The sequence below is a fragment of the Loxodonta africana genome, chromosome 4, assembly GCF_030014295.1.
Source record: "Loxodonta africana isolate mLoxAfr1 chromosome 4, mLoxAfr1.hap2, whole genome shotgun sequence".
Taxonomy (NCBI): Eukaryota; Metazoa; Chordata; class Mammalia; order Proboscidea; family Elephantidae; genus Loxodonta; species Loxodonta africana.
Window position 1 is genome coordinate 16,190,235 of NC_087345.1, and position 26,156 is coordinate 16,216,390.

At 54.3% G+C, this 26,156-nt stretch overlaps 1 protein-coding gene across 2 annotated transcripts; it reads left to right on the plus strand.

Moving 5' to 3' along the window:
• Positions 1–1,179: 1,179 nt before the first annotated feature.
• On the plus strand, positions 1,180–25,090 carry IL2RB (interleukin 2 receptor subunit beta). Of its 2 annotated transcripts, none has more exons than XM_023559943.2 (10): positions 1,180–1,753; positions 8,369–8,489; positions 8,947–9,064; positions 10,387–10,465; positions 12,666–12,771; positions 14,251–14,399; positions 15,951–16,116; positions 16,311–16,428; positions 18,813–18,897; positions 23,102–25,090. In XM_023559943.2, the coding sequence occupies exons 2-10, from the start codon at positions 8,393–8,395 to the stop codon at positions 23,849–23,851; spliced, it is 1,668 nt and encodes a 555-aa protein (XP_023415711.2). In that variant the 5' UTR covers positions 1,180–1,753; positions 8,369–8,392; the 3' UTR covers positions 23,852–25,090. The 2 variants fall into 2 exon arrangements, with proteins under 2 accessions (XP_023415711.2, XP_023415712.2); XM_023559944.2 differs by having other exon boundaries at positions 1,189–1,753; positions 8,950–9,064.
• The last annotated feature ends 1,066 nt before the right edge of the window (positions 25,091–26,156 follow it).

The window sequence follows — 26,156 nt, forward strand, 5'->3', positions numbered from 1 at the left end:
CTTGCTTGTATTACCATAACGGTTATTGTTGTGTATATTACCTGATGCATAGCCAGAAAGCCTTACTCTAGGTGACAAGAAAAGTGGGAAAGGAGCTGGCCTTTATTTTGAGCCTAGGTCCTTTACACACACTGATTACTTATCTGCTCGACATACCCAGGCATCAGCTGTTGTTCTTTCGTTTTACAGGTGTAGAAACTGAACGACAGAGAGGCCAAGGTCAAGGGTAAGGTCTCTCAGCTACTGAATGGCTTTAAATTCAGGTCTCATTGTCCTCATGTTTCCCCTTTCCCAGCTTAACCCTGGCATTTGCAGAAGGGAGTTGGGCTTGATTCTCTTTTTGCCATCTTCAATTCTACTTTCCCATGTCTGCGTAGAGGGGAAGCTCTGCAGAGTTGTCCTTCCAGCTTCCCCTCCTGCTCTCCCTTCTCACTTCTCAGAAAGGCTGTGGCTGGAATGTTACAGGGTCTAAGGGCCTGTGACGCTGCACATAAATAGATGAACATTTTTCTAAAGAGTGTCCTGAATTTTAATCATTAAAAAAAAAAAGTCATGATCCAAAAAGGGGATAAAATGCGAAATAGGATTTAAAATTCTCACGGAATCCAGACTGTTTGGAGTCATGGAGGCTGGATGAACTCCTGAAACTATTGCCCTGAGATAATCTTTTAACCTTAAACCAAAAATATTCCCTGAAGCCTTCTTTAAAATGATAGATTAGCTTAATCAGTAAAGGATGTTTTTCTTTTATGCTCTTTTGGAGACTTATCTATACGGGATCAAATTAACAACAGCAACTTGAAAGATTAGATACGGAGTTTTAGGGGCAATGTGTTTATATCAATGAGGGAGGAACGATTTGGAAAAGGAGGGTAAGAATATAATCAATGTCACTGAATTGTACATGTAGAAACTGTTGAATTGGTGTATGTTTTTCTAGGTATATTTTCAACAACAACAAAAATAAAATATTGGAAAAAAAAAAAAAGTCCTGATCTAGCCCCTCCTAAGAGAGAAAAAAGGACTAGGAAACATGACTTCAGAGGAACAGGAAGGTTCTAGAATGTTTAATAAATGGTCATCAAATTGTTCTCAAGCCCCTATAAATAGTCGCCTCTGAATGCTAAACTTGGTAAGGGGATTTCTGGGAGGCTGGGTGAAAAGGAAGGTTTCTGAGAGATGGGTGTGACTCTGGGTAGGATGAGGGTGAGGAGGGCTGGGGGCACCTTGAAGGACATGTTTGTGTGAGGCCTGGGTGTTAGTGGGTATGTGACCAGATGAAGGTGTCAGAGGTTTTGGGGTGGCCTGTGTGAGATGGGGTGGGGATGGTGTGGGAAAGAGGAGAAGGAGCGATATTCCCTGAGACTGCTGTGTGTAGCGAGGCGCTATGGAAAGCCTGTGTGTGTGTGTGTGCGCGCGCGCACACACACGCAAGCCACACGCTGCCACAATAGCCACAGCCCTGCTCTATCTCGGGAACCCCCCCAAGCAGAGGAAGGAGATCTTTATCTTGTCCCAAGGTACCTGCGGGAGTTTCAAACTTTCTCACCAGCCTGATCTGCCCCTCCCAGCCCCAGGCCCTGGCCCCCAATCTTTTGCACAGGAAGTGGGCTGGCCTTGGGGTTTAGTGTTTGCGGCTCCATCGCCCGTCTGCTACTTGGGCCGTGAAGCCGGAGCAGGACCGCAGGGAGATGGCCACAGCTCCAGCAACAAGGACTAGAGAGACTGTGCCACAGCCTCATGTCTCAGCCAGGTGATGTCCCACCTCATCCCCACCCTGCCCCCACCCTGCCAATGGGGCACCCTCCTGGCACCTGCGAACCAGCCGGGGATGCTCTGGGTCAGTTCCCCCAGCAGTTTCTGCCTGAACTTTAATCCCTAGTCCTCACCCCAACCTTATCTTGGAATCCACATGGGGATGGGGCCGGCCCTGCTTTCAAGGCTTCTGGCTCAGAAAAAACTGGTCCTCAGTCCCAGGCCATCCCTGCTTCCCAGCCCAGTCTGGGGATGAGCCAAGTCTGTGGGTATTGTGACCCCCAATTCCAAAGGGTGGAGGAGGAGGTGGCAGGGGGAAGCCAGCCGGAGCCTCAGATAGGGGAACCCAGAGAGGGTGCCAGGATATGGGGTGGAGGGATGGGAGCCACCTCCTGACCTCTGGGGAACAGAGACCGCACAGAGGGAAGCACCCTGTGTGATGTGCTCCCCTCTGAGACCTGGCTGTGGGTGGAATATGCTGGAAGGTCTCCGGGAGCCCCGGGGTAGAGGCTGGATGCCTGGGTTCAAGTCTGGATTTGTCCCTTCTTTGGCTCTGTGACTGGACAGGTCAGTCATGTCACCCAGCCTTGGGGGTAGGACTCCATCTCTGGGGCCTCCTGGAGTGTGAGGCTTCCTGGGAGCCTGACACCTCCCACCCTTAACAGTGTTGGCACCCTATCAGGTTGTTGAGAGGCAGAGCCATCCCCAAGGGTCGTCTTCCTTCCCCCTCAGCCAGGATCTCGTGCCCAGGTGGGGAGATTACTCCCAGAGTTAAACGGCCAGAGGCAGACCCTGTGTGTGTGTGTGAGAGAAAGAGAGAGAGGACAAGGGAAAATGGGGGGGGGGGGTGCATCAAGATTAGAGGTCAGGGGGCGTACATCTTGATCTACTGAGCTTCTGCTTTACCCTTCTTCCCAGCCCACCCACCTACCAGGCATGAAGCCCCACAAACCCTACAATGTCAGCCCTAGTGGGGCCTCAGACCACTCCTGAGTGGGTTCAAATCCTGGCTCCCCTGCTCTCTAGACTGAGCAAGAGGCTTACCGCTCTGTGCCTTCACCTTCCCATCCGAAAAAGGGGGTGATAATAGTACCTGCTCCTAGGGCTGCTGTGAGGACTACGTGAGGTGACGGTGCTAAGAACAGTGCTGGACCCAGAGGGAGAGCCGCGTGTCAGCTGCTGCCGTCACTGCCACCATCATTATTATCATTATCTAACTTGAAATCAGATGACCTAGGTTTGAGCCCAGGCTCTGAGTAAACTTGGGCAGTTCCGAGCCTTGGTGTTGGCGTCTGTAACAAGGGAATGACAATCGCCCTCTCCCCGGGTTGGGGTGGGGCCATGATGAGTCAGTAGGAGCGAGTGGGTGCTGGAGCCGTGAAGGGTAGGGCACACACACATGTGGGTGGGTGTGTGTGTGTGAGCCCTAGCCTCTGCCCTGCTGTGGAAACTTGAACGCTCCTCAATGTCTCTGAGCCTCAGTCTGCTCTGCTACAGAACGAGGGCGCAGCCCTAGCTGGCGGCTAGGAGCCCTCCCACCCCTGGTTTTCCCACTCTTCCCTTCTTGCTGTGCCTCCCTGTGGCCATCTTCCTGTTCCTGTACCCCTTCAGCTATGGGTACTGGGCAGTGCTTTCTTCTCCCTGTCTCTCCTCCTTGCTGGGGCCTGTGGTTTGGCCCTGACCTTCCTTCAGCCTTGTACCTGTTTGCCACCCCCTCCTCCTCTCACCCTGGGGGTCTGTGCCAGGTCCTGACCTGGGCATGGGGGATGCCTTGATGGCTGCGGCCTGAGATCACTGCGTCTGGGGGGCACCCTCATAGAGGATCGGCAGTGTTCTTGCCCTAGGCTGTGACTCAAGTCTAAAGGACACAGGAGGGGCTTGCTGGAAGCCCCTCACTGGGTCTCAACCCTGTGCCCTACACTGTCCGGGAATCCAAAGGAGGTATCAGCCCCCACCCTGGGAGTTCACCCTCCTGGGGGGTGGTGTGCTGGGCAAGGTGAGTCCGTAGGTGCCCCCCGGCCCAGGACAGATGCAGCGCCAGGCAGTCTATGCTGACTTCTCAGGGCAGGGAGGCTGTGGGCCTAAGCTCTGACACCAGTGCCTGGGGCAGGGTCTGGGCAGAGTGGAACAAGGGAGGGAACAAGTCTTAGAGGGGAGACATGGGTTACAATCCCAGCTCTACTTCTTATTATGTACATGACCTTGGGCAAATTAACATCTTGGAGCCTTAGTCTCCCTCAGGGTGTAATGAGAATGATAAAAGCTCTCACCCCCTAAGCCACTGGGAAGCTCAAATGAGAGAGTGTGCTTGAAGTTCTTGACCCAGAGCCTGGCACCGAGTCAGTGTTCCATATACGTCCCTGAGTAGTGTTATTAGGTAATCAACGTGTGCTTGCTCATTCTGTGATTTGCAGTGGGTGGGAAGGTGTGTCAGAGCTACAGGGGTGGAGGGGCTCTGCCTGGCTTCTGGCCAATCTGCCCTCACTCAGATTCTGCCTCTTCACAGCTGTGTGGCCATGGGCAATTTGCTTAACCTCTCTGTGTCTCGGTTTCCCCATTTGAAAACAGGGATAAGAAGAGCATCCCCAATAAATGAGTTCATGCATTACAAGAGTCTCAACTAAAGGCTGGCCTATATGGCGACCTGGAGAGGAAGCTTCTGGTGTGGCTATGGTAGAGGAGGGTAGAGAGGACATAGCAGCTAGTCTCAGTTCTCTGCTGGCTCCCTGTGTGACCACAGACAAGTCTTCCCCATTTCTGGGCCTTGGTTTCTCCAGGGGCCGGGCTTGCTCAGAGAGCCCTCTCAGCTCTGACAATGTGGGAGTCTCTGAATCTCACTCCTGGGACATCCACCTTGGGAGATAGAGCTGAGGGCTCTCTGGGCCAGAGCACTGGGCCCTAAACAGCTCTGCTCTCTTGGCCATACTGAAAGCCTCTGACCACATGCATTCATTCCACTGCAGTTACTGAGTGCCCCTGTGTGCCAGGCCCCGTGGTCAGCAGTCCCTGGAGGGAGCACACGGCCTGGCCAGGGCCCTGCTGCTGTCATCCTAGAGGAAGGGACAAGAGGTTCAGAGGAGGCATCCCTTGCCCCTTGTTGGGGAAATCAGGGAGGACTTCATGGAAGAAGGAGGAGGAGGCATTTGAGAAGGGCCTCCAAGGACACCAGGATTCTGTAGGTGGCAGCAGGGGAAAGCCAGGCTTGGGAAGGCCCCTTAAAGGCACGTCTGTTTCCTAGCTGCCAGGAGGCAATGGCTCGTGCAGACGGGCCGACACAGTGAGGGTGTGTGTAACTATTGCTGTGAGAGCGAGGGAAAGGCTGGCTGATTCCAATCATGGAGCTGGGCATTTAGGCTTGTGGGCTGAAGTGGGAGCCACTGAAGACTCTGGGCAGGGAGGTGGTGGTTGGAGCTGGCCTCTGGGAGACGAATCTGAGAGCCTCAAGGTGCAGCTGCTACAGAGGGGGCCACTGTCATGTCCAGGCTGGAGTGACACTGGACTGGCCTGGGCTGGTGGCACTGGGTGGAGGAAGAGGAAAAGACGGGCCCGGTGTCCTTAGGGCTGTCCTGTCTGGGCTTCCTGGCTGGCTGGTGTGGGGGTGAAGATGAGAGTCAAGGATAGCATTAGACTGGGACAAGGAGGGCGGGAATGCTCCAAACCCCAAACGAAGTCAGCTGGGAGAGATACAGGGTGAGCAGAGCTTTTGCTGGGCCTGCGGGATCCCGTCTGGGGAATTGAGGCCATTGAGGGGGAGGTCACGACTCAGGGGAGGCCCCGAGCTGGAGGAAGGCCTGTGGCAGGTGTGAAGCGGAGGCAGTGGGATGCTGGAGAGGGACAGGGAAGGAAGGACACAGAGGAAGGGGGGGATGAGAGGAGGTGGGGGCCACAAAGCCTGGTGCCCAGAGTCTTGGCCAAACTTGGCATCAAAGAGTCTGAGGGTTTGAAGGACTCCCCACCTTCTCAGTATCTTTCCCCTCTGCCTCCACCTTTCTGTTCAGGCCACTGTCTCCTCCTTCTGGAAGTTGTTCCTAGCCCCGCAACCCCCCTCCTGTCTCCCCTTTGCCACACCTCCCAGCCATCCAGCTGTCTTGTGGAAATGGCCATTGGCTCGCTTTTCTCATTTCCCTCCCCGCGCCCAGCTCTGCAGGGGACCGCGGCAGCCATATTTCCTCGCTGCAGCAGGTCGTGGCCGAGGCCTTACACCTGCGCTGAGTGAGTGGGAGTGTCCATGGTGTGGCCAGGTCTCTGAGAACACTCCTTGACAAATACACCATTAGTCACTGTGCCCCAAATGCCACCACTGGCGACACAGCTGCCAGTTCAGGCTCCTCTCTCTGGGAGGGGCCTCATCTGAAGCCTCTCGGGGGGCAGAATAGTGTAGCTCAAGTGGCTGTAGGGGCAGAGGGACACATAGGGCTCTGGCGGCAGAGACTCCTGGGTTCCAATCTTGTAAGAGAGGGACAAACAGTTGGGCTAAGGCCTGCAAAAACAGTGGCCTGGACATGCCAGAGTCCCTGAGTGGTGCCAACAAACGGTTAATGCGCAGAGCTGCTAACAGAAAAGTTGGTGACTCGAATCCTCCTCTTTCTCAGAAGAAGGGCCTGGCAATCGACTTCTGTAATATTTGTTGTTGTTTTTAGGTGCCATTGAGTTGACTCTAACTCACGGGGACCCCGAGAGTGTCAGGGTAGAACTGTGCTCCGTGGGATTTTCAGTGGCTGCTTTTTTGGAAGTAGGTCACCAGGCCTTTCTTCTGAGGTGCCTCTGGGTGGACTCGAACCACCAACCTTTTGTTAAGCAGCCAATTGCTTAATGTTTGCCCTGCGCAGGGACTCCTGGCAAGGGTTCGGTCTTATTACTGTCATGATATGATCGTGTTTCCCCTTGTGGAGCTGGGTATGACCCGGTGCGCTATCAGCCTGACGCATGTTAGCTTCCCTAAACAATGCTGACCTTTAGGAACCATGTTGCGATGATTCTGTCTGTGAAAAAGGGCATGACCCTCGAGACCCCCGAAGCTGCATCTCAGTGGAGAGAGTGATTGGGGCCCTCCGTCCTCTCTTCATCCCCAGGTGGGCGACTTGACTCTTGGCAGGGAGGAGGGCCAGGTCGAGCATCACCATGAAGGCCCCTGAGCTGGGGATGGGACCCAGGTGCCCTGGCTGTCATCTGGCACAGCACAATCCCTTCTTAGAGAAATAGGCCAGATCTGGGGTCTCATGCCTACACCGCTCCCCTCAGTGGGGTCTGTCCTGGAGGGGTATAGGGCTGACTGAGGCATGAGTCTGAGGGTCTCTCTTGCTGCTTCGTTAACCCTCCAGGAGCGGACACCTCCCTTTCCTTCGAGGCCATTCGAGTCTTAGAAAAGACAGAGATTTGTCTTTCAGAAGATTCCTCTCCTGCTCCCAGTTACATGCAGAGCAGGTTTAAATGTTGTCCTCGAGAGAGTTCTTTGGCTGTTTGAAGGCAGCGCTCCTGTCTTTGTTGCAGGCTTCTCTCGCTCAGCTCACATCTCACTGTCTTCAGACCATTTCTTCAAGTCCCTCCAAGGAGCCTCCATGGGTGGAGCAGGGGGATGACCTAGGTGACTGCCCCAAACCTCCGGATTCCCTTTTTGGTTGTCTGGATTTAGCGTCATTTGTTTATTCATTCAAAAACTTTTTTTGTTGAGTGTCTACCATGTGCCCAGTACTGTTCTAAGCGCTGGGTCCTAAAAAAAAAAAAAAAAAATTTTTTTTTTTTTTTTTGTGGTCCTAGGAGTAAACAAAACAGACAAAAACCCCTGCTTTCATTGAGCTTATGAGACGTGTGTGTGTGTGTGTGTGTGTGTGTGTGTGTGGTAAAGGGGAGATAGAGAGAGAGGAGATAGATAGCTATACCCATTGCCATGGGTTCTGACTCACAGTGACCCTATAGGACAGGGTAGAACTGGCCCGTAGGATTTCCAAGGCTGTAATCTTACGGAGGCAGACTGCCACATCTTTCTCCTGTGGAGCAGTTGGTGGGTTTGAACCACTGACCTTTCGTTTAGCCGCTGAGTGCTTAACCACTGTACCACCAGGGCTCCTTAGAGAGGTAGAGAGAAAAATAAAGAAATTAATTAATTAAATGCTGTGTTGATAAATAATGCATGATAAAAAATATCGTGAGTAATAAGGTGTGATTTTTTTTTACAGTTAAGGAGCCCTGGTAGTGCAGTGGTTAAGTGCTTGGTGGCTAACCGAAAGGTCGGCAGTTCAAACCCACCAGCCTTTTCACAGAAGAAAGATGTGGCAGTCTGCTTCCATAAACATTATAGCCTTGGAAACCCTTATGGGGCAGTTCTACTCTGTCCTATAGAGTCGCTATGCATTGGAATCAACTTAACGGCAATGGGCTTTCTTATACATTCTGGTCAGGAAAGCCCTCTCTGAGGAGGTGATATTTGAGCAGAAACTTGAAAGAAAGGAGGGAGTGAACTTTGTGTCCCTGCAGGGCAGAGGGACTGGCAGGCGCAAAGGCCCTGTGGTGGGGAGCAGATGGGGGCACCCTGAGAGCCCAGCCTGACCCCCTTGGCAGTGAAGACAGCCATGGCGGGTGTTCACTGGTGCTGTCTCCCCTCTCCTCCCTCCAGGGCCTCCTTCCCCAGCTCCACCCCATGGTTGTGATGGCAGCTCCTCCTCTGTCCTGGCGTCTGCCCCTCCTCGTTTTCCTCCTCCCCTTGGCCATCCCTCGGCTGTCCGCAGCGGTGAATGGTGAGGACCCTGGCATCCCAACAGCCATGTCTACCCTAGGGGAGGAGACCCAGGCCCTTCTGGAGTTCCTCCTGAGTCCTCTGCTTCTTAGCAGCAGATACAGAGGCAAGGGCAGGAGGCAGGAGGGGAGGGAGGCAGGGACCCTGGGGTGGCAGGCACCATGGGCACCAGAGATCAGGCATCCATCTCAACCCTGGGCCCCTTATCCTGCTCCGTGATGCACTCATGTGTGTCTGTAGGATGCAGGAAGACACTGGTTTCTCTGTCTGCCCGGCCTGTGAGATTTGGAGGCTCTGGGACTCAGTTTTCTCCTTTCTGATTTGGGCCTACTAGTCTCTTCTCAGCCCACCAGGGTTGTCTCCCTCCACGTCTGGTGGGCACTGGGTGATAAGAGCAGGTGGTGGGTGAGCCCTGAGGGCTAGGGGCTACCTACAGCTACTCGTGCCATCTTGTCCAGCAGACACTTCCACACTCACGTGTTTCTACAACTCGAGGGCCAACATCTCCTGTGTCTGGAGCCAGGATGGGACTCTGCAAGCCACAGCCTGCCACGTTCACGCCAAATCAAATAGGCGGTGAGTGCGGGCTAGGCCAGCCCAACTGCAGGACCTTAAAAAAAAAAAAAAAAGAAAGAAACTGACCATTGCCATTGAGTGGATTCCAACTCATAGTGACCCTATTAGACAGAGTAGAACTGCCCCATAGGGTTTCTAAGGAGTGGCTGGTGGATTCGAACTGCCGACCTTTTGGTTAGCAGCCGAATGCTTAAACATTGAGCCACCAGGGCTTCTGCAGGACCTTAGCACAGTGCAATCTTCTCATCCCTGACTTTTAGATTTTTGGAAACATAAAATCTGACTCCAAGAAGAGTCACTTCCAGAATCTTGGAATAATAGGACCCACAGGCTCTTAGCATCACAAAAGTTTGGGACCGGGCCTAGAATCAAGGCATCATTTATGAGAATGTAAAATGGAACTGAACCTGTTGCCATCGAGTCGATTCCGACCCTACCGGACAGAGTAGAACTGCCCCATAGCATTTCCAAGGAGTGTCTGGTGGATTTGAACTACCGACATTTTGGTTAGCAGCCACAACACTTTACCACTACCCCACCAGGGTTTCCTAAGAGAATGTGGGAGTCAGACATTAGACCCATCAAACCTGGAGTGGGGGTTGGGGGAAGGCAGATGGGAGCCAAGCTCTAATGGTGGTACTGGGAGATGAGCTGGACAAAGTGGTTTCAGGACACTGGGCTACAAGCCAGCTTTGTAAGAAAGGGGGACCCCCAAGCTTTTTGAGTGATCTGGGATTTTGAGAGACCCCTAGGGCAGCTGTGGAGACAGAGGCCTGGGAGGGAGTCCGTGGAGGGGCCGCTGGGATCCAGTCATTCAGGTGGGAGAAGGGGAAGTCCCCGAGGCAGAGGTGGGCTCCCTGGGCTTGGGGACTAATGGGGTGGGGTGTGGAGAGCAGGGTGGGGAGAAGGAGGAGGCAAAGGAGGCTTTGGTCTCTGCCTTGGCTCCTGGGTGGATGGTAGTTCCACGGGGCCCCAAAGGCCAAATTAAGGATGTATCTTCACCCTCAGCTCCATGGGAAGACTTTAGAGCGCTTTACGTGTGGAGGGGCGTGTGTCTTGAACCTGTGTTTCTAGAAAATCACTTCGGCTGCTGGGTGGGGAGCGGCCAAGGGGCCAGGCTGGGACGGGGCGGAGTACTGTGGGGCCATTGGGGGAACTGGCAGCCTTCACCAGCCTGGCACACAGCCCACGTCCAAATCAACCTTGCCGGGGGACCTGGCAGCTGTTGCCACAGGTCTAAGGGCAGGGAGATCTGAGAAGGGATCCCTCTGGCCAGCCCTGCGGTGGTCTTCCCTTCTAAGGAGGTTCTTTGACCTTGACAGGCAATGGAACAAAAGCTGTGCACTCCTCCCCACGTTGCAGGACTCCTGGGCCTGTAACTTGATCCTCGGACCCCCAAATGTGAGTAGCTGAGCAGAGGGTGGGCTTGGGAGAAAGGGGGTGTCCTCTAGCTTGGGCTGAGATCTCAGAGAGGGCTGGAGGCCAGGGAGGAGCTGGGCCTGGCAAGCCCAGTGCTCCAGGGCTGTGTGAGGCCCTGCCTGGGGCCAAGGAGGAAGTAGAAGGCTGGAGGGCAGCACTGGGAGTCCAGAACTCAGCCTGACCCGTGGGCGAAGTGTGCTGGGTGCTGAGGCCTGCCATCCAGCACACACACTTGCTGTCTCTCCCGTGCCTTGTGGCCCCATAATGCCTCTGGGTTCTTTATCCAGTGGGGACAGCACCCTGTAATAACAACCACACCTGGCTCTTCCCGAGCTCTCGGCAGACGCGGGGCCATGTGGGTTTAAGAGTGTTGATTCTGGAGACCAGTGGCCTGGGTTCAAGTGCTGGTCCCACCGGTTGATGTTGGGAACCTCCATGTCCCAGTTTCCCTATCTGTAAAATGGGAATAATAATGACACCTGTCTCCTAGGCTTGTTCTGAGGTCAAAGCACTTAGAATGACTCCTAGAACAGAGTAAGCTATCTTCAGTCAGTGCTTACAACTCCACCGGTGGGCACCAGCACTACCCTCCTCTTATCAATGAGGAATCTGAGACTCAGAGAGGTGTCATCCCTGCCTAGAGTCACACAGCCTGCGAGTATCAGCTCTGGGATTTGAACCCAGGTCTACTGGACCCTCACCCCATGCCTCTTGCAGGGTACATGGCCATGTCCACATGGGTGTGAATCATATTACTGAACGTCAAACATTCCTTGGCAGCGGCAGGCCCTGAGGACATTCACACCACATTTGTCCAACCAGCATTGGTTGTATGGATTTTCACGGGGCAGGAGGATGTGAAGATGGGGTCGCATAGTATAGCTGATAAAAGCACAGCCTCTGGAAGCAGACTGCTACGCAGTCCCTGTGAGCTCTGCAGATGGCCTGGCTCCTCCACTTCAAAGCCTGGCTCCTCCACTTCCTAGCTGTGTGACCTTAGGCAAGTTACTCAACCTCTCTGTGCTTCTGTTTCTTCAGGAGTAGGATGGGAGTGTTGAGAGAATTAAGTGAGAAAATATGTGTAACATGCTTAGAAGGGTGCCTGGCACAAAGTAAGTGCTCCATAAAATGTATTACTGGCATCATCTTTACAACAGTAATAACAACAACAATGATGACAATAGTAGTATTATTGTCTGGGACACTCTGGCTGCCGTGGCAGCTGTAAGAAGGCTGAGGTGGGTCTTTGGGGTAGAGAGGGGAGAGTGGTTTCCTGGCTGACCAGCTCCAGGAACCCTGATGATCAGGTTCAAGGTTTGCTCACAGTGGGGTCTCCTGGCAGGTCAGAGGGACAGTGGCCAGAGTCCTAGACCCGAAACCACCTTGGTGCCCCAAAGCACTGATCCTCTGGGGCTGCAGTGCTGCTGTTGGCTCCTGCAGAGATCCGGTCAGTCACTCTGTGGGGCCATGGATGCAGAGGGCCTGGGTTTGAATCTGTGCTCCCCTGCTGACCAGCTGCATGACCTTGGACAAGTCTCTTAACAACTGAGGCTCAGGTTTCTCACTTGCAGTATGGGGAGAAGCAAGTGGCTAAGGCACCTGAGCAGTACCTGCCCACAGGAGACACTTAACATGTGACCATTTTCTTCCAGAAAAGGCAGGGTATGAAATAGGGAAGGGATGGGAAGGGGAGGCTTTCATACTTGAAGCTGTTAAACACGTACAGTTCCCGACCTGCATCTTCTTGGAGGCCTCCTCTTTTTACATACCTCTTGTGATGTGGAGCTCGCTATCTACCAAGGCAGCTCATTTCACTTTGGATCAGGGGTCAGCAAACTATGGCCCTCTGGTCGTTTCTGTAAATAAAGTTTTATCGGAACACAGGCACGATCACTCACTTACATATAGTCATGGCTGTTCTCAAGCTACAAGAGCAGAGTTCAATAGCTGTGACATAGACCATAAGGCCTGCAAAGCCCAAAGTATTTACTACCTGGCCCTTTACAGAAAACGTTTGCAACCGCCTGCCTTAGATGGTGGGGCGTGTGGAGGGCTCCATCCTTGCTGCGGCTCTTGCCCTCCCATCCCGTCCTCCCTTTGTCCTCATCCCCACAGCCTTCCCTCTCCGTGGTGCACCCTCTCCTGCTGCAGCAGCCACAGCCCTGCCCTCCTTCCCTTGCAGTCTCAGAAGCTGACAGCAGCGGATATTGTCAACATAAGTGTGACGTGCCTCGAAGGAGAGAGGTGGAGGATGGTGAAAACCGAGGACTTCAAGCCCTTTGAGAACCGTGAGTGAGGACCCCAGGATGGGGCTGGATAGAGTGAACCCTCTTTCTCTGTCTTCCTCTCTGGGGCCTTCCCTGCTCCAGTCTCTCTCCACACCAGTTTCCATAGCCACATCTGACCAGCTCACTGCCCGTTGCCTGCTCCTTACCCTGGCATTCGAGGTGGCTCAGCATCAGCCCTGGCCTCCCTCTCCAGCCTCGTCTCTTCCACTGGCAGCCTATATCCCCACCACAGCCAACATGCCCATCCAGGCCTCTGAGCCTTTGCATACTCTGGTCCCACTGCCTGGAAGGCTCTTCCCACCTGGAAAGTCCAACTCACCCTTCAAGCTCAATGAAGGGTCACCTCCTCCAGGAGGACTTCCCAGATTCCCCTGGCCCTTTGTACCTCCTCTTTCAAGGAGTTTATGTCCTGGGTCATCGCTGCCTGGTTATGGGTCTGTCTTCTTCACTGGTTTATGAGCTCCCCAAGGGCAGGGTTTCTGCCATTCTTGTGTCCTCATGCCTAGCACCCAGCACCAGGCCTGATCTGGGAAGGCTTGCAGAATGCTGACTGCCTACCCGCCACCTCCCTCCCTTCCATGGTGCCTCTGTCTTTCTCCATTCCCAAACCCCCTCCCTTCTCACTGCTCCCCCCACTCCCTCACCTGACCTTGAGTGACCTTGGAGGCCATCTCTAAGAAACAAGTGGGCAGAGGGCAAGATCTCGGTGGGGTTCAAAGCCCAGCCCTGCCTTGAATGGATGTGTGTCCTGGGCAGATCTTTTAACCCAGCTGAGCCTCAGTTTTCTCATCTGTGAAATGAGGATCACTGGAGTTATCTACCGCACAGGGTTGTTGCAAGGAGTCTATGAGTCAAGACACATAAACCACTTAGCCCATAGTCAGTGCTCAGTACCTATTTGCTTATTCTTATCTGCATGGTTCTGCAGAGTCTCAGAATTATAGAAACTTGATCAATTTAACTTCAGAGTCAAAAAATCTTGTACTTATTGTCATCAAATTTAAAATAAATGAAATAATATTTGATCTGTGTAAAACGCTTAGTGCACAGAGCACAGAGAAAGGGCCCCTTGATTCATTCAAGAGATATTGAACCGAGCGCCTGCTAAGGGCTGGGTGATGTTCCAGGCAACAAGGATGCAGCAGGAGACAAAAGTCCCTGACTCACAGTCTGGTGTGGGGGAGACAGAAAATGAATAAAGCAACAAGAATAAATATTTAATATGTCAGGTGGTGACAAGTGCTAGGAAGGAAAAAGGTAAGGGGGGGCGGAGAGTGGTGGGCGGTCAGAGACGGCTTCTCCAACTAGGTGACATTTGAGCAGAACCCAAGAGGAAAGGAGGCGGTGGACCATGAGGGTCTCTGGGGGAAGAAACAGCGGGGCAAAGGTGGAGGTGAGAGCAGGTATGGGCTCCGTGATCTCAGTGTCATGACCCAGTATCACCAGCGCTTGCTCCTCTGTCCTCTCTCCCCCCTCCAGTTCGCCTGATGGCCCCCGACTCCCTCCGAGTTGTCCATGTAGAGGCCCAGAGGTGCAATGTCACCTGGACTGTCCCCCAGTTCTCCCACTACATAGAAAATTACTTGCAGTTCGAGGCCCGGACACAATCCTCAGGCCACAGCTGGGAGGTGAGTCCATGGCCCAGGTCCCACCTGTCGTGAGTCCTCCTTCCCCTCCCAGCCCCAGCCCTGGTCACTTCGTCCATTCATCGTCTCAGAAAAGCCACATCACCCCCTGGGCAGATGGGGAGTGGCAGAGTCCACCGTGTGCTGCGTGGCCTGCCTCCCCTTTCTCCACGTGCCCCGTATGACTCAGTGGGTTCAGCTGGAGCAGATTTCGGGCTGGCACGGGGCAAGGTTTACATGGCAGAGAGGCAGGCGACTGCCCACTCGTGAGAGTTCAGAGGTCCTGAGAAGCCACGCTCTCACCCTTCAAAGCCAGCCTGGTCCAGGGTTTCACAGGCTCTCAACAATTAGTCATCTGCTTATTCATTCCTTTAGTCCATCACTGTTTTGCTCACTCACTCATTCATTCATCCAAAAAATATTTGCTGAGCACCTACTATGTGCCGAATGCTGGAAAGAGAGTGGTTTCTGCTCTGGGAAAACTCATGAGGGGGGCAGACAGTTAATAAACACAGAAATAAGAGAATCTGAGATACCGATACTACTATAAAGAAAAGCTCCCTGGGTAGTGCCAACAGCACCTTGGAAGAAAGGCCTGGCGACCTGCTTCCAAAAAACTCAGCCACCGAGCCCTATGGAGCACAGTTCTGCTCTGACACACATGGGGTGGCCACGAGTCAGAGTCAACTCGACGGCAACTGGTTTATAAAGAAAATGAAATGGGGTCACGTCTTTGAGAGTGGCTGAGTCAGGCTACTTTAGATGTGAGTGACCCTGTAAGGGCTCTGAGGTCAGGATGGAGCTGACCCTGCAGAGATCTGGCCAGGGTTTTCCTCAGAGGCAGGATGACACTTGTGTGTCGGAGAATAGGAAGAAGCAAAGGGGTCGGGGTGGGAGGCCAGGATGAGGAATCTGGGTTTGGGGACAAGCATGATGGAAAGGCCTGGGAAGTTTGGGGGGACATGAGATGATGCACACTTTCTAAAACAATCCCTCTTTCTGGTTGTGGGGTGTGGGTGGACAGGCTGGTGGAGGCAGGGGAGGCTTGGATCCGGGAGGGGCGGGGAGGGTGGGACAGAGGAGTGAAGAGTCCAGAATCAGTCCAGAGGCAGAAAGAGTTGATTGGTGTGTGGTTTTGGATGTGGGGGAGGAGTGGGAGGGAGAGGTTCAGGGTGATTCTGGGGTTTTTCACCCCAATAACTGGGTAGTCAGGTGACCTTTCAGTAGGATGGGGAGGTGGGGAGAATAAAGGGTCTGATTTGCTCAGCCTCCCAGCCCTCAGCCTCCTAGCCCTGCCGAACGCTGGTGGCGTAGTGATTAAGTGCTACGGCTGCTAACCAAAGGGTCGGCAGTTGGAATCTGCCAGGCTCTCCTTTGGAAACTCTTCGGGGCAGTTCTACTCTGTCCTATAGGGTCGGAATGAGTCAGAATCCACTCAACGGCACTGGGTTTTTGGTTTGCACTGGGTTTTTGGTTTTGGGTCCCAGCCCTGCCATGGGAGGTGGGGTGGGTGGTGGGGAGGCCACGGTGCTGACACCCCTGTCTCTGCCTCAGGAGGCCGCCCTGCTGAGACTCAAGCAGAACCAGCAATGGATTTACCTGGAGTCACTGGCTCCAGACACCACTTATGAGCTGCAGGTGCGTGCCAGGGCCAGTAAAGGCAGCAACGCGACCTGGAGCCCCTGGAGCCAGCCCCTGGTCTTTAGGACGAAGCCTGCAGGTACTGGTGGGCAGCAGGCTGGAGAGGGAGCTGGGCAGGAGGGGGAGACGCCCAGGATGGGCATGCCTGCAGGGCCTGGGAACCCACTCATGGAGTGTGGCACCAGGTTGGAGGTGGGAGGGATGTGGCGGGAGTGGTGGGATCAGGGTAAGTGGGACCCCTTCTCTAACCCTCTCTCCTCCTACCCCTGGCAGCCCCGGAGGAGACCCCATCCGTTTCTTTGTTGTTACACGTGATGCTGGGCCTCATCGGTGCTACCGCCTTAATCATCTTATTCTACCTGCTGGCCAACTTCCAGTACATCAAGCCGTGGTAAGAGAGGCCCCTCTCCGTCCTTCATGCTCCTGTCTGACGCGCACGCGTGCACACACATAGACACACAGACACGCACAGTGCTGAGCTCTCTGCTCTGACAGACATGTGCTCCCTCTGCCTGTCTAAGAGTCCTCCCCACTTGGCCTTTTCCTGTGCCCCCCAAATCCGGTCCCCCTAGGGGAGTAGGGAAGAGGAGCCCCATGGGGGGCCCTGCCCAGAGCACCCCCTCAAGACCTGAGCGTGCGTGTGTATATGTGTGCATGTATGTGTGTACAGCACGTGGCTGCTGTCTATCTGCGTGTGTTGGGGGGGGTCCTCATGGGTCTCTCTGGGTCTCAGCACTCATTCACTCATTCATTCCTGTATTTGATGAGATCAGCTCAGTGCCAGGGGCAGGGAGAGGTGGTGGGACCACACTGGCCAGCCACCTGCCTGTGGCCCCGTCCTCGTGGAGCTCACTGTCCCTGGGGGAGGCAGAGCTTGATGAATCACACAGGTGTACAAGGACACACTGTGATTAAAAAAAAAAAAAGGGGAAAGAAGGTACCAGGTGCATAGGCACCTCGGCTGGAGGGTGGCCAGGAGAAGCTTCCTCAGGGAAGCGATATTTCTTTCCTGCTGAAATCTGAAGGGGGTGTAGAAGCTAACCAGGTGGAGGTGAAGGGACAGGGAGAGCACCCCAGGAAGAGGGAACAGTATGTGCAAAGGCCCAGGGTGGGAAGGACTAGCAGCGTTCCAGGAACTGAGAGTGCAGGGAGGCCAGTGTGGCTAGAGATCTGAAGAGGGCAGGGACAGGGCTGACTTCGAGCCTGGCACGTGGGCAGCGGCCAGACTCCTTGGGTCCAACAGGCGGGCGAGAATTTGGGCTCTATTCTAGGCAGTCCCAGGAGGGTTTAAGCAGGAGTGTGATCCACAAATGACAGCTGCTCTTATTATCGCTGGACTGAGTGCTGCTCTGAGTGCTTTACATATGTGGTCCCACTTCATATTCCCAACAACCTTATTAGTGCTTTTAGTCCAGTATTCCCGTCCTCCAGCTGAAGGGGCACAGAGAGGTTAAGTAACTCGCCCAAGGTCACACAGGTAATAAGTGATGGAGCTGGGTTGGGTTTGAACCCAGGCATTCTGGCTCTGGATCCCCTGCTGTTGACAATTTCCTCTCTAAAGAAGGATGTGCGTATGCGCATACGTGTGTGTACGCGTGCGTGCATGTGTGTGTGCACGTGTGTGCGTCCCTTCTCACCCCGGGCAGTCCTTGACTCCAAGGGCTAGGTGAATCTTTTACCCAAGGGCCACTGCTCTCTGATAACGGTCTTGCTCTTTCCAAGAGGAGAGACAGCACCTTACAGTTTGCAAGTGTGCCGCCTGGATCATCTCATCACCGTGAAGCCAGCAAGTCAGGGGCTACCGTTTTAACTTCTAACTCTTGCCTGGACTGGGACCAGAGAAGTCAGCTGCCCTGCCAGTTAGTGGTGAAGTTGGGGTGCAAACTCACCCGTCCTGCCCCCCATCCCAGAACTACTCAGGACCCCCAGACCTCCTTCCATTCCAAAAGGCTAGGGACTCCTCTTTGCACTCCTACCCCCAGCTCCATGCTCGGCAGGCATTTGGGGGAGACTGTCTCCCTGATGAAGGTCCTTGTTCCCAGACAAGGTCATGTGATTCTCCCGCCTAGACAACTGCAGCAGCCTCCTCCCTGGTCTCCCCATGGCCACTCTTGTCACCTCAATCCATTCTCCAAACCACAGCCTGGCCCTGTTGCGCTCCTGTTGCACCGTTTGGGAGCTGCCCACTGCACTCAGGATACACACCAACCCCTGAGGGCCACCATCAACCATTTAGAACCTTTGTGCAAATCAAAATGGTGCCCCTTCCTCCAGGCACGTGCATGTGGGTGCCAGGGCGCTCAGCTAGGCCAGCAGAACATGGACTGGAATTCAGCCCCCATTCACCACCCTCGAGCCTGATATCATTGGGCAGTGCACAACCTGAACCACCATCCTTGGTAGCCCAGCCTAGCAGGCCCATGATCTGGCCTCCCTGACTTCTCTCCTCCTGGCTCACTCTGCGACCAGCCATCCTGTCCCTGACCTCCCTGGCCATGTGGTCCCCCTGACCCTCTGCCATCCTTCTCTTGCATCGCACCTGGCTCTTTGTCTCCATGGAATGAATGGTCATGTTTCCCATTTGTCCCATGTCTGTCTCCCCACTGGAATGCCAGCTCCTGACAAGCAGGTACCTTCTGTCTCAGTCATTCAGCACAGTACCTGACCATAGTGGGCACTCAATCAATATTGCCGAATAAATGAAAGAATGTGGGGCTGATAGCGGGACACTGCAGGCCCTCCTCCTTCTTACCCCTCTTCCCTCCCCCCGTTCAGGTTGAAGAAGGTTCTGAAGTGCCACATCCCAGACCCTTCGGAGTTCTTTTCCCAGCTGAGCGCAGAGCACGGAGGAGACTTCCAGGTAGGAGTCCGGAGGGGAGGACAGAAAGGGCAGCTGACGCAGGCAGTCAGAGGATGGGCAGTGGAGAGAGTGGGGTGGGAGGCGCTGCAGGAGGAGCTGCTCTGCACTTTGTGGGAGAAGGTGAAAAGCAGCAGAGAGCAGTCTCCTGGTGGGTATGTACCCTTCCCCCAGCTCTGGCTCCAGTGCTCTCAGGCTGTCTGGCAACTCCCAGCTGAGCCAACTGCCTAGGTTCTAATCCCAGCTCTACCACTTCCTGGCCATGTGACCTTGGGCAAATCACAGAAACTCTCTGTGCCTCAGTTTTCTCACCTGCAAAATGGGGAGAAAAATAGTGTCAATGTGTGTATTTCCCTGAGAACACTGCCTGGCACACAGTAACCACTCAAGGGACTGTAGCTTGTATGTCACCAGTTTGCTGACTAAGCAGGACTCACTGGGTCCAAGTTCTCCCCATCCCTCTGCCTGTGAAGACCCACTTGGTGGGTTAGTGCTTCCCCTGCCCAGAATCCTGGGTGGCTCCCTAACTGATCGCAGATACTAACAGGGCCTCTAGTCACAGAACACAGGCTCATTTTATTTATTTGTACTTTAGATGGTTTACAGAATGAATTGGTTTCTCATCAAACAGTACACACATTGTTCTATGACATTGGTTAACAACCCCACGACATGTTAACACTCTCCCTTCTCAACCCTGGGTTCCCTATTACCAGCTTTTCTGTTCCCCCCTGCCTTCTAGTCCCCACTCCAGGGCTGGTGTGCCCCTTTAGTTTTGTTTTGTTCCATGGGGCTGTTCAATCTTTGACTGAAGGGTGAAGCTCAGGAGTGACCTCTTTACTGAGCTGAAAGGGTGTCCAGGGGCCGTACTCTCAGGGTTTCTCCAGTCTCTGTCAGGCCCCAAGTCTGGTCATTCTTTTTGAATTAGAATTTTGTTCTACCTATTTCTCCAGCTCTGTCCAGGACCCTCTGTTGTGATCTCTGTCAGAGCAGTCAGTGGTGGTGGCCGGGCACCATCTCGTTACACTGGACTCAGTCTGGTGGAGGCCATGGGAGATGTGGTCCATTAATCCTTTGGACTAATCTTTCCTTGTATCTTTAGTTTTCTTCATTCTTCCTTGTACTGAAGGGGTGAGACCAGTGGAGTATTCTAGATGGCCGCTCACAGGCTTTTAAGACCCCAGACAGTACTCACCAAAGTAGAATGTAGAACATTTTCTTTATAAACTATGTTATGCCAGTTGAGCTAGATGTTTGCCAAGACGATGGTCCCCACACCCCTCAGCCCAGCAATTCGGTCCCTCATGAAGTCTGGATGTGTCTATGGAGCTACCATGAGCTCACACAGGCTCATTTAAAATGTGCAGACCTATATAGTAGTCACCCCACATTTAAAGTCCATTTAAACCTCAGCCGTCTCCCCTCCCCCAGTCCACACCAGCTTCAGACAGGAAGCTTCATTCGGGAAGGGGATGTGGTGGGCTGCTTCTACCGCCTACTCTCGGCAGCTTAGATATGGTGGGGGGCGGAGGGTGGTCAGGAGGAGTGGTGAGGGGCAGGAAAGCCACCCTGGACCAGCACTGTCATGAGCTAGCTTTGGAGCTCTCCAGCCAGGGTTGACCAGGGCCCCTTCTGGAATTCTTTGGACAACCCCCAAGACTGGGGATACCTTACCCTTGATGTGAGAGTACGTATCTCCTTAAACTTCCTCTCTCAGCCCTGGAGGTAGTGAGCGTCCCATCAACAGAGGTATTCAAGAAAGCCTTGACTGACTGTGTGTCAGGAACATTGCAGAAGGGATTCTAACGTTGGAATTGGTTGGAAGTGGGACTAGATACAGCCTGAGGCCTCCTCCAGCTTAAAGTCCTGATTCTGTGGGCCTGGGGCATTTTGGAGTGGGAGGAGGTCCTTCCTGAGAGCTGCAAATCACTCCCTCTTCCCATGAGGTCATTTCTGCGCAAGGGGGAATCCTAGGAGACCCTAGGGATACACAATGTGGCTGGGTGAGAGGCCTGCTCCTCTCCCTGTCTACCTCAGGACTCCGCTCCAAGGCCACAGGCCTGCTGCCCTGTCCACAGGGTCTAGTACATGTGAATGTGCAAGTGTGAGCAAAGCGGGATGAGTTTCTCCTTGTCCCTGCCCCCGCCACCTGGTGCAGGGCAGCGTGGGTGGAGGCCCAGACAGTCCTGACCACAGCGCTGCCCACAGACCTGGCCTCCCCCTCCCCGCCACCAGGCTCAGCGTTGCTGCCTCGCCTGCCCTCCGCTGTCTCTGCTGGTATGGGAAGCTCACTTCACCTGCCCCTCCCTTCCTAGCCTTCTACCCCTTCTGCCACCCTGGGTTTGCCCTTCCTGTCTCTCTTTTGGCCCTTTCTCCTGTAGCACAAAATCCTGGCTTCTGGAGGTTATTTAAAGAGCTGGGGGTGGAGGGTGTTATTGAGTGGTGTGTGTGCACATGCGTATGTATGTATACATGTGTATGCATGTGTATGTGTGCATATATGCGTGTGCACATGTGTGGATGTATGTGTGTGCATGCATGCTCATGCATACATGTGTCCATGTGCATGCATGTGTCTGCATGTATACATGTGTCCATGTGCATGCATACATGTGTATGCGTGCACATGTGCATGTGCATGTATGTGTGCACGTGTGTGTCTACATGTGTATGTGTGTGTGTAACAGTGGCTCAGCCCCAGGAACTCAGCCTGGGGAGGGAGAAATAGGGCACCTTCTCTGTTGGTCCACGAATTCATTAGAAATGTGCTGACCGGGCCTTCAGGACCTGCGTGGGACACTGGGCTGCAGGGTGGCCCCACCAGGCCTGGTCCCTGTGCTCAGGGGGCCACAGTCCAGCCAACGAGGTCTCCCAGGACAATGGACTGTGGGGATTCTAACTCACCCATTGGAAGCTCCCCTCCCCAGCACCCTGAGGGGTCTATTGTCCCCCAACTCCTCTGCCTTGTCTCCTGCATTTGACCCTGTGTGTGAGGCATTCCCATTTTCTCACCTGATGTCTCCGCACTGGCTGGCAGATTAACAGGGAGGAAGTCAGGAAAGGGATGGCTAACTGCTGTGAACACTGAGGCCCAGAGAGGTGCCATGACCTGCCCAGGGTCACACAGCTAGGTGGTACCAGAGCTGCAACTGGGTGTGGCTCTCTGGACTCCCGAGCAGCTGAGAAGTGCTTCGATGTGTGCTTTCCCCTCTCTGTGGAGGCAGCACATGGGTGGCAGAGGCTGGGCAGGAGAGGCAAACCCAGGGGACCACCAGCTCCCGAAGTTTTCCCCGCAGCGGGAGCAGGGAGATCGCGTTGTGGTGTCAGCTCTGCCACTGGCTGCTGTGCAGTCGGGGCCAGGGCACGTCCCTCTCTGGGCATCTGTAAAGTGAGGCTCTAGACAAGTGGGGATCCGGAGCCCTTCTTGCCCTGTTCGCTGACACACCCATGCCAGTCCCACCGCACTGCGGAGTCTCTTCCTTGCTGTGTCCCCAGCACCCAGAGCAGTGCCAGGCTTGCAGCTGTTCTTAGTTGCTGTGAAGTCGATTCCGACTCATGGCGACCCCATGTGCACGGGGTAGAACTGCTCCATAAGGTTTTCAATGCTGTGACCTTTTGGAAGCAGATCGCCAGGCCTGTCTTCCGAGGCATCTCTGGGTGGGTTCAAACCGTTGATCTCCCGGCTAATAGTCGAGTGCTTAACCATCTGCACCACCCAGGGACTCACAACTGTTGCCATCAAGTTGATCTGGACTCATAGAGCCCTACAGGTCAGAGCAGAACTGCCCCACAGGGTTTCCAAGGAGCAGCTGGTGGATTCCAACTGCTGACCTCAGAGTAAAAAAATCCATTGCCGTTGAGTGGATTCCAACTCATAGCAACCCTATAGAACAGACAACTGCCCCACAGGGTTTCCAAGGAGCAGCCGAGAAATTTGAACTTCCAACCTCACAGTTGGTCCTCAATAGTCATTCATTTCCCTGGGCACCTCCTGTGAGCCGGGAAGGCCTGTGCTGAGGCTGTGTGAATCAGATGCTCCCTGGGCTGCCAGGCCAGTGAGGTGGGGAGGAGGGTAAGGGTGGGGGACAGGGAGAAGGGAGGGGAGCCCCATCAGGGAGGACTTTCCCGAGGAGGTAGGAGGAGGAGGTTCCTGGAGGGTGGGAGGGTGGGGGGCAGGTGCTCCACTCACCCCCCTCTCTCCTGGCAGAAGTGGCTCTCCTCGCCCTTCCCCTCGTCCTCCTTCAGCCCCGGCGGCCCAGCGCCCGAGATCTCCCCACTGGAGGTGCTGGAGAGGGACGCCAAGGCTACGCAGCTGCTCCTGTGGCCCCAGGACAAAGCGCCCGTGCCCTCGCCCAGCAGTCACTCGCACACCAGCTGTTTCACCAACCAGGGCTACTTCTTCTTCCACCTCCCGGATGCCCTGGAGATCGAGGCCTGCCAGGTGTACTTTACCTACGACCCCTGCACTGAGGAGCTGGATGAGGGCAGGCCTGGGGCACCTGCAGTGTCTCCCCTGCTAGCCCTGCCACCACTGCCAGGGGAGGATGACGCCTACTGTACCTTCCCTCCCGGCGACGACCTGCTGCTCTTCTCCCCCAGTCTCCTCACTGGCCTGGGCCCCCCAAACATGGCTCTCGGGGGCAGTGGAGCCGGGAAGGAGAGGTTGCCGCCTTCCGTTCATGGGGGAGTTTCTGGAGACTCAGACCTCAGACCCCTGGGGCCTCCCACCCCAGGAGCCCCAAGCCTAGTGGCTGACCAGTCACTCCTGGAGCCGGCACTGGGCGAAGCCGGAGAGGAAGCCCCTGTCCCCGGCTCTGGGGAGGGGGCTGGTTCCTCCATGGCCACCCTTCCTAGGCAGGGCCAGGCCGGGGCCCTTATCTCCCGCCTGGCCCTGAACACGGATGCCTACCTGTCCCTCCAAGAGCTCCAGGCTCAGGACCCAGCTCTCTCGGCATAGACAGATGGCCAAGGTGGGAGGCCCCACACACTGTGTCCTCTTCCAAACCGCAACTGCTGCTTGCTTGTCCCATCCCCGGGCCAGGAACTGGGAAAGGGGTTGCCTTTGACCTTCCATCGCCTCATCAATCGTGGAGTCGGGTGGGTTTTGCCTCCTAAGCACCCCTTCTCTCCAGCCCCTCCTCTCTAGCCCTGTAGCTGCTCACTGACATCAGTTCTCATGGCTCTCCAGGGGTCACCACCTGCCTCCTCACTGGCTGCCTGCCCTGTCTTGCCCCCTCCCACCCGTGTTCCACAGGGCAGCCAGAGCACTCCGTTCAAATCACAAATATGGCCATACTACTCCTCTAACACTGAGCGTGGCTCCCCACTGCCCTCTGCATCAGACTTACACTCCTCAGCCTAGCTTGCCCCTGCACATCATACTGGGACACTCCCTTCGGGAACCTCACAAGGTTCCTACTGGATGAAACCACCTGTAGCTGCCTCATCCCCCCATACCTTCGCACACTGTTCCCTGTGCCTAGAGTGCCCTCTCCTCATCTATGTGACAAACCTCCCTTATCCTTCAAGGGTCAGTCTGCTTCCCCTGGAGGAAAACACTGACTTCCTTAATGTACCAAAGCTTCCAGATTCAGCCCTGGAAGAAGCTCTGGGGGCCACAGGACAATCCCACAAACTGGCCCTGTCATTTTCCCCTTCAGATCTCTCGTGACCTCTGAACACTTGGCTGTCATGGTTGTTACCTGCCGTTGAGTCAGCTCCAACTCACAGTGATCTTATATATAACAGGACAAAATGTTGCCTGATCCTGTGCCATCTTCATGACCATTTGAGTGCCTTCCATCTTAGGGGGCTCATCTTCCAGCACTATATCAGACAATATTCTATTGTGATCCATAGGGTTTTCATTGACTAATTTTCAAACGTCGATCGCCAGACCTTTCTTCCTAGTCTGTCTTTGTCTGGAAGCTCCACTGAAACCAGCCTACCATGGGTGACCCTGCTGGTATTTGAAATACTGGTGGCAGAGTTTCCAGCATCATAGCAAGATGCACCCACTACAGTAGCACAAGATGACAGATGGGTGGTGGGAACACTTGACTATTACACCCTTAACACTGTGGTCCAGGTATGAACCCAAACCTCCCAACAAAGTGGACACTGGGTGGACCTTCCCATGATGGCTTCCAGACTCACGAGGGCTGCTGCTAGGAAGAACTGCCTGGTGGGGGTGGGGGTGGGGGGGGTGGGGTCCAAGCTACACAAACAGCAGAAGCAGCATCTCTCCACCCTCACCCCACTGCTGGATTCTTATGTTCTGGGCACCCCCCCACTCCCCCAGGGGAAACTCTTCTGCAGCCTGGAGCTGCGCATCTGGCCTCCAGACTGGCAGCTCCACGAGGGCAGGGCTTCATCATCTTTTTACTGCACCAGACACAGTGTCAAGAACCAGATCGTATGTTGTTGTTAGTTGGTTTCAGGGCAGCTCCAGCTCACAGTGAACCCATGCATAACAGTCTTGTACCATCTTCATGATTGTTGGTGTATCTGGACTCACTGCTTTGGCTATTATGTCAATCCATCTCACTCAGGATTTCCCTGGCCCTCTACTTTACCAAATATGATGTTCTCCTCTAGCTGTTGGTCTTACCTGATGACGTCCAGCACTATATCAAACAATATTCTGTTGTGATCCATAAGGTTTTCATTGGCTGATTTTTCAGTAGGTCATCAAGCCTTCCTTCTTAGTCTTAGTCTGGAGGCTCTGCTGAGACCTGCCCACCATAGGTGACCTTGCTGGTATTTGAAATACTGGTGGCATTGTTTTCAGTACCATAGCGACCCGCAAGCCAGCACGGTATGACACTCTGACTGGACAATGGAACCATCTTGCTTAGGCTCCGTGTGTCCTGGCTGCCTTTATACAAGGGGCACCCCTCATCTCACAAGAGCACTTCCTGGCACCTTGAACCTTCTGAGGTCAAGACTTGGAAAGGCAGAGTCACGTGCCCACTAGGTTCCTGCATGGCCACTCCAGCACCAGGGATTCGTCCACTTACTTTGCAGTCCTGGCACACAGACGGCCACTTCCTTCTTTGTGCTTCCCACCCTCTTCCATTTCTCTCCCTCTGCCTGGGGCATTACTCACAGCTTGATGTCTACCACAAACTTTCTCCTCGACTGTGAGTCTCCTTCCGGAGGGCAAGAAGGGCAAGAACGGAGACTCAGGCATCTCAGTTCCTCAACTCTCAGCACTTGGACTGTAGACTCTGCTCGAATCTGATTGGACATCTGAAGCGCAA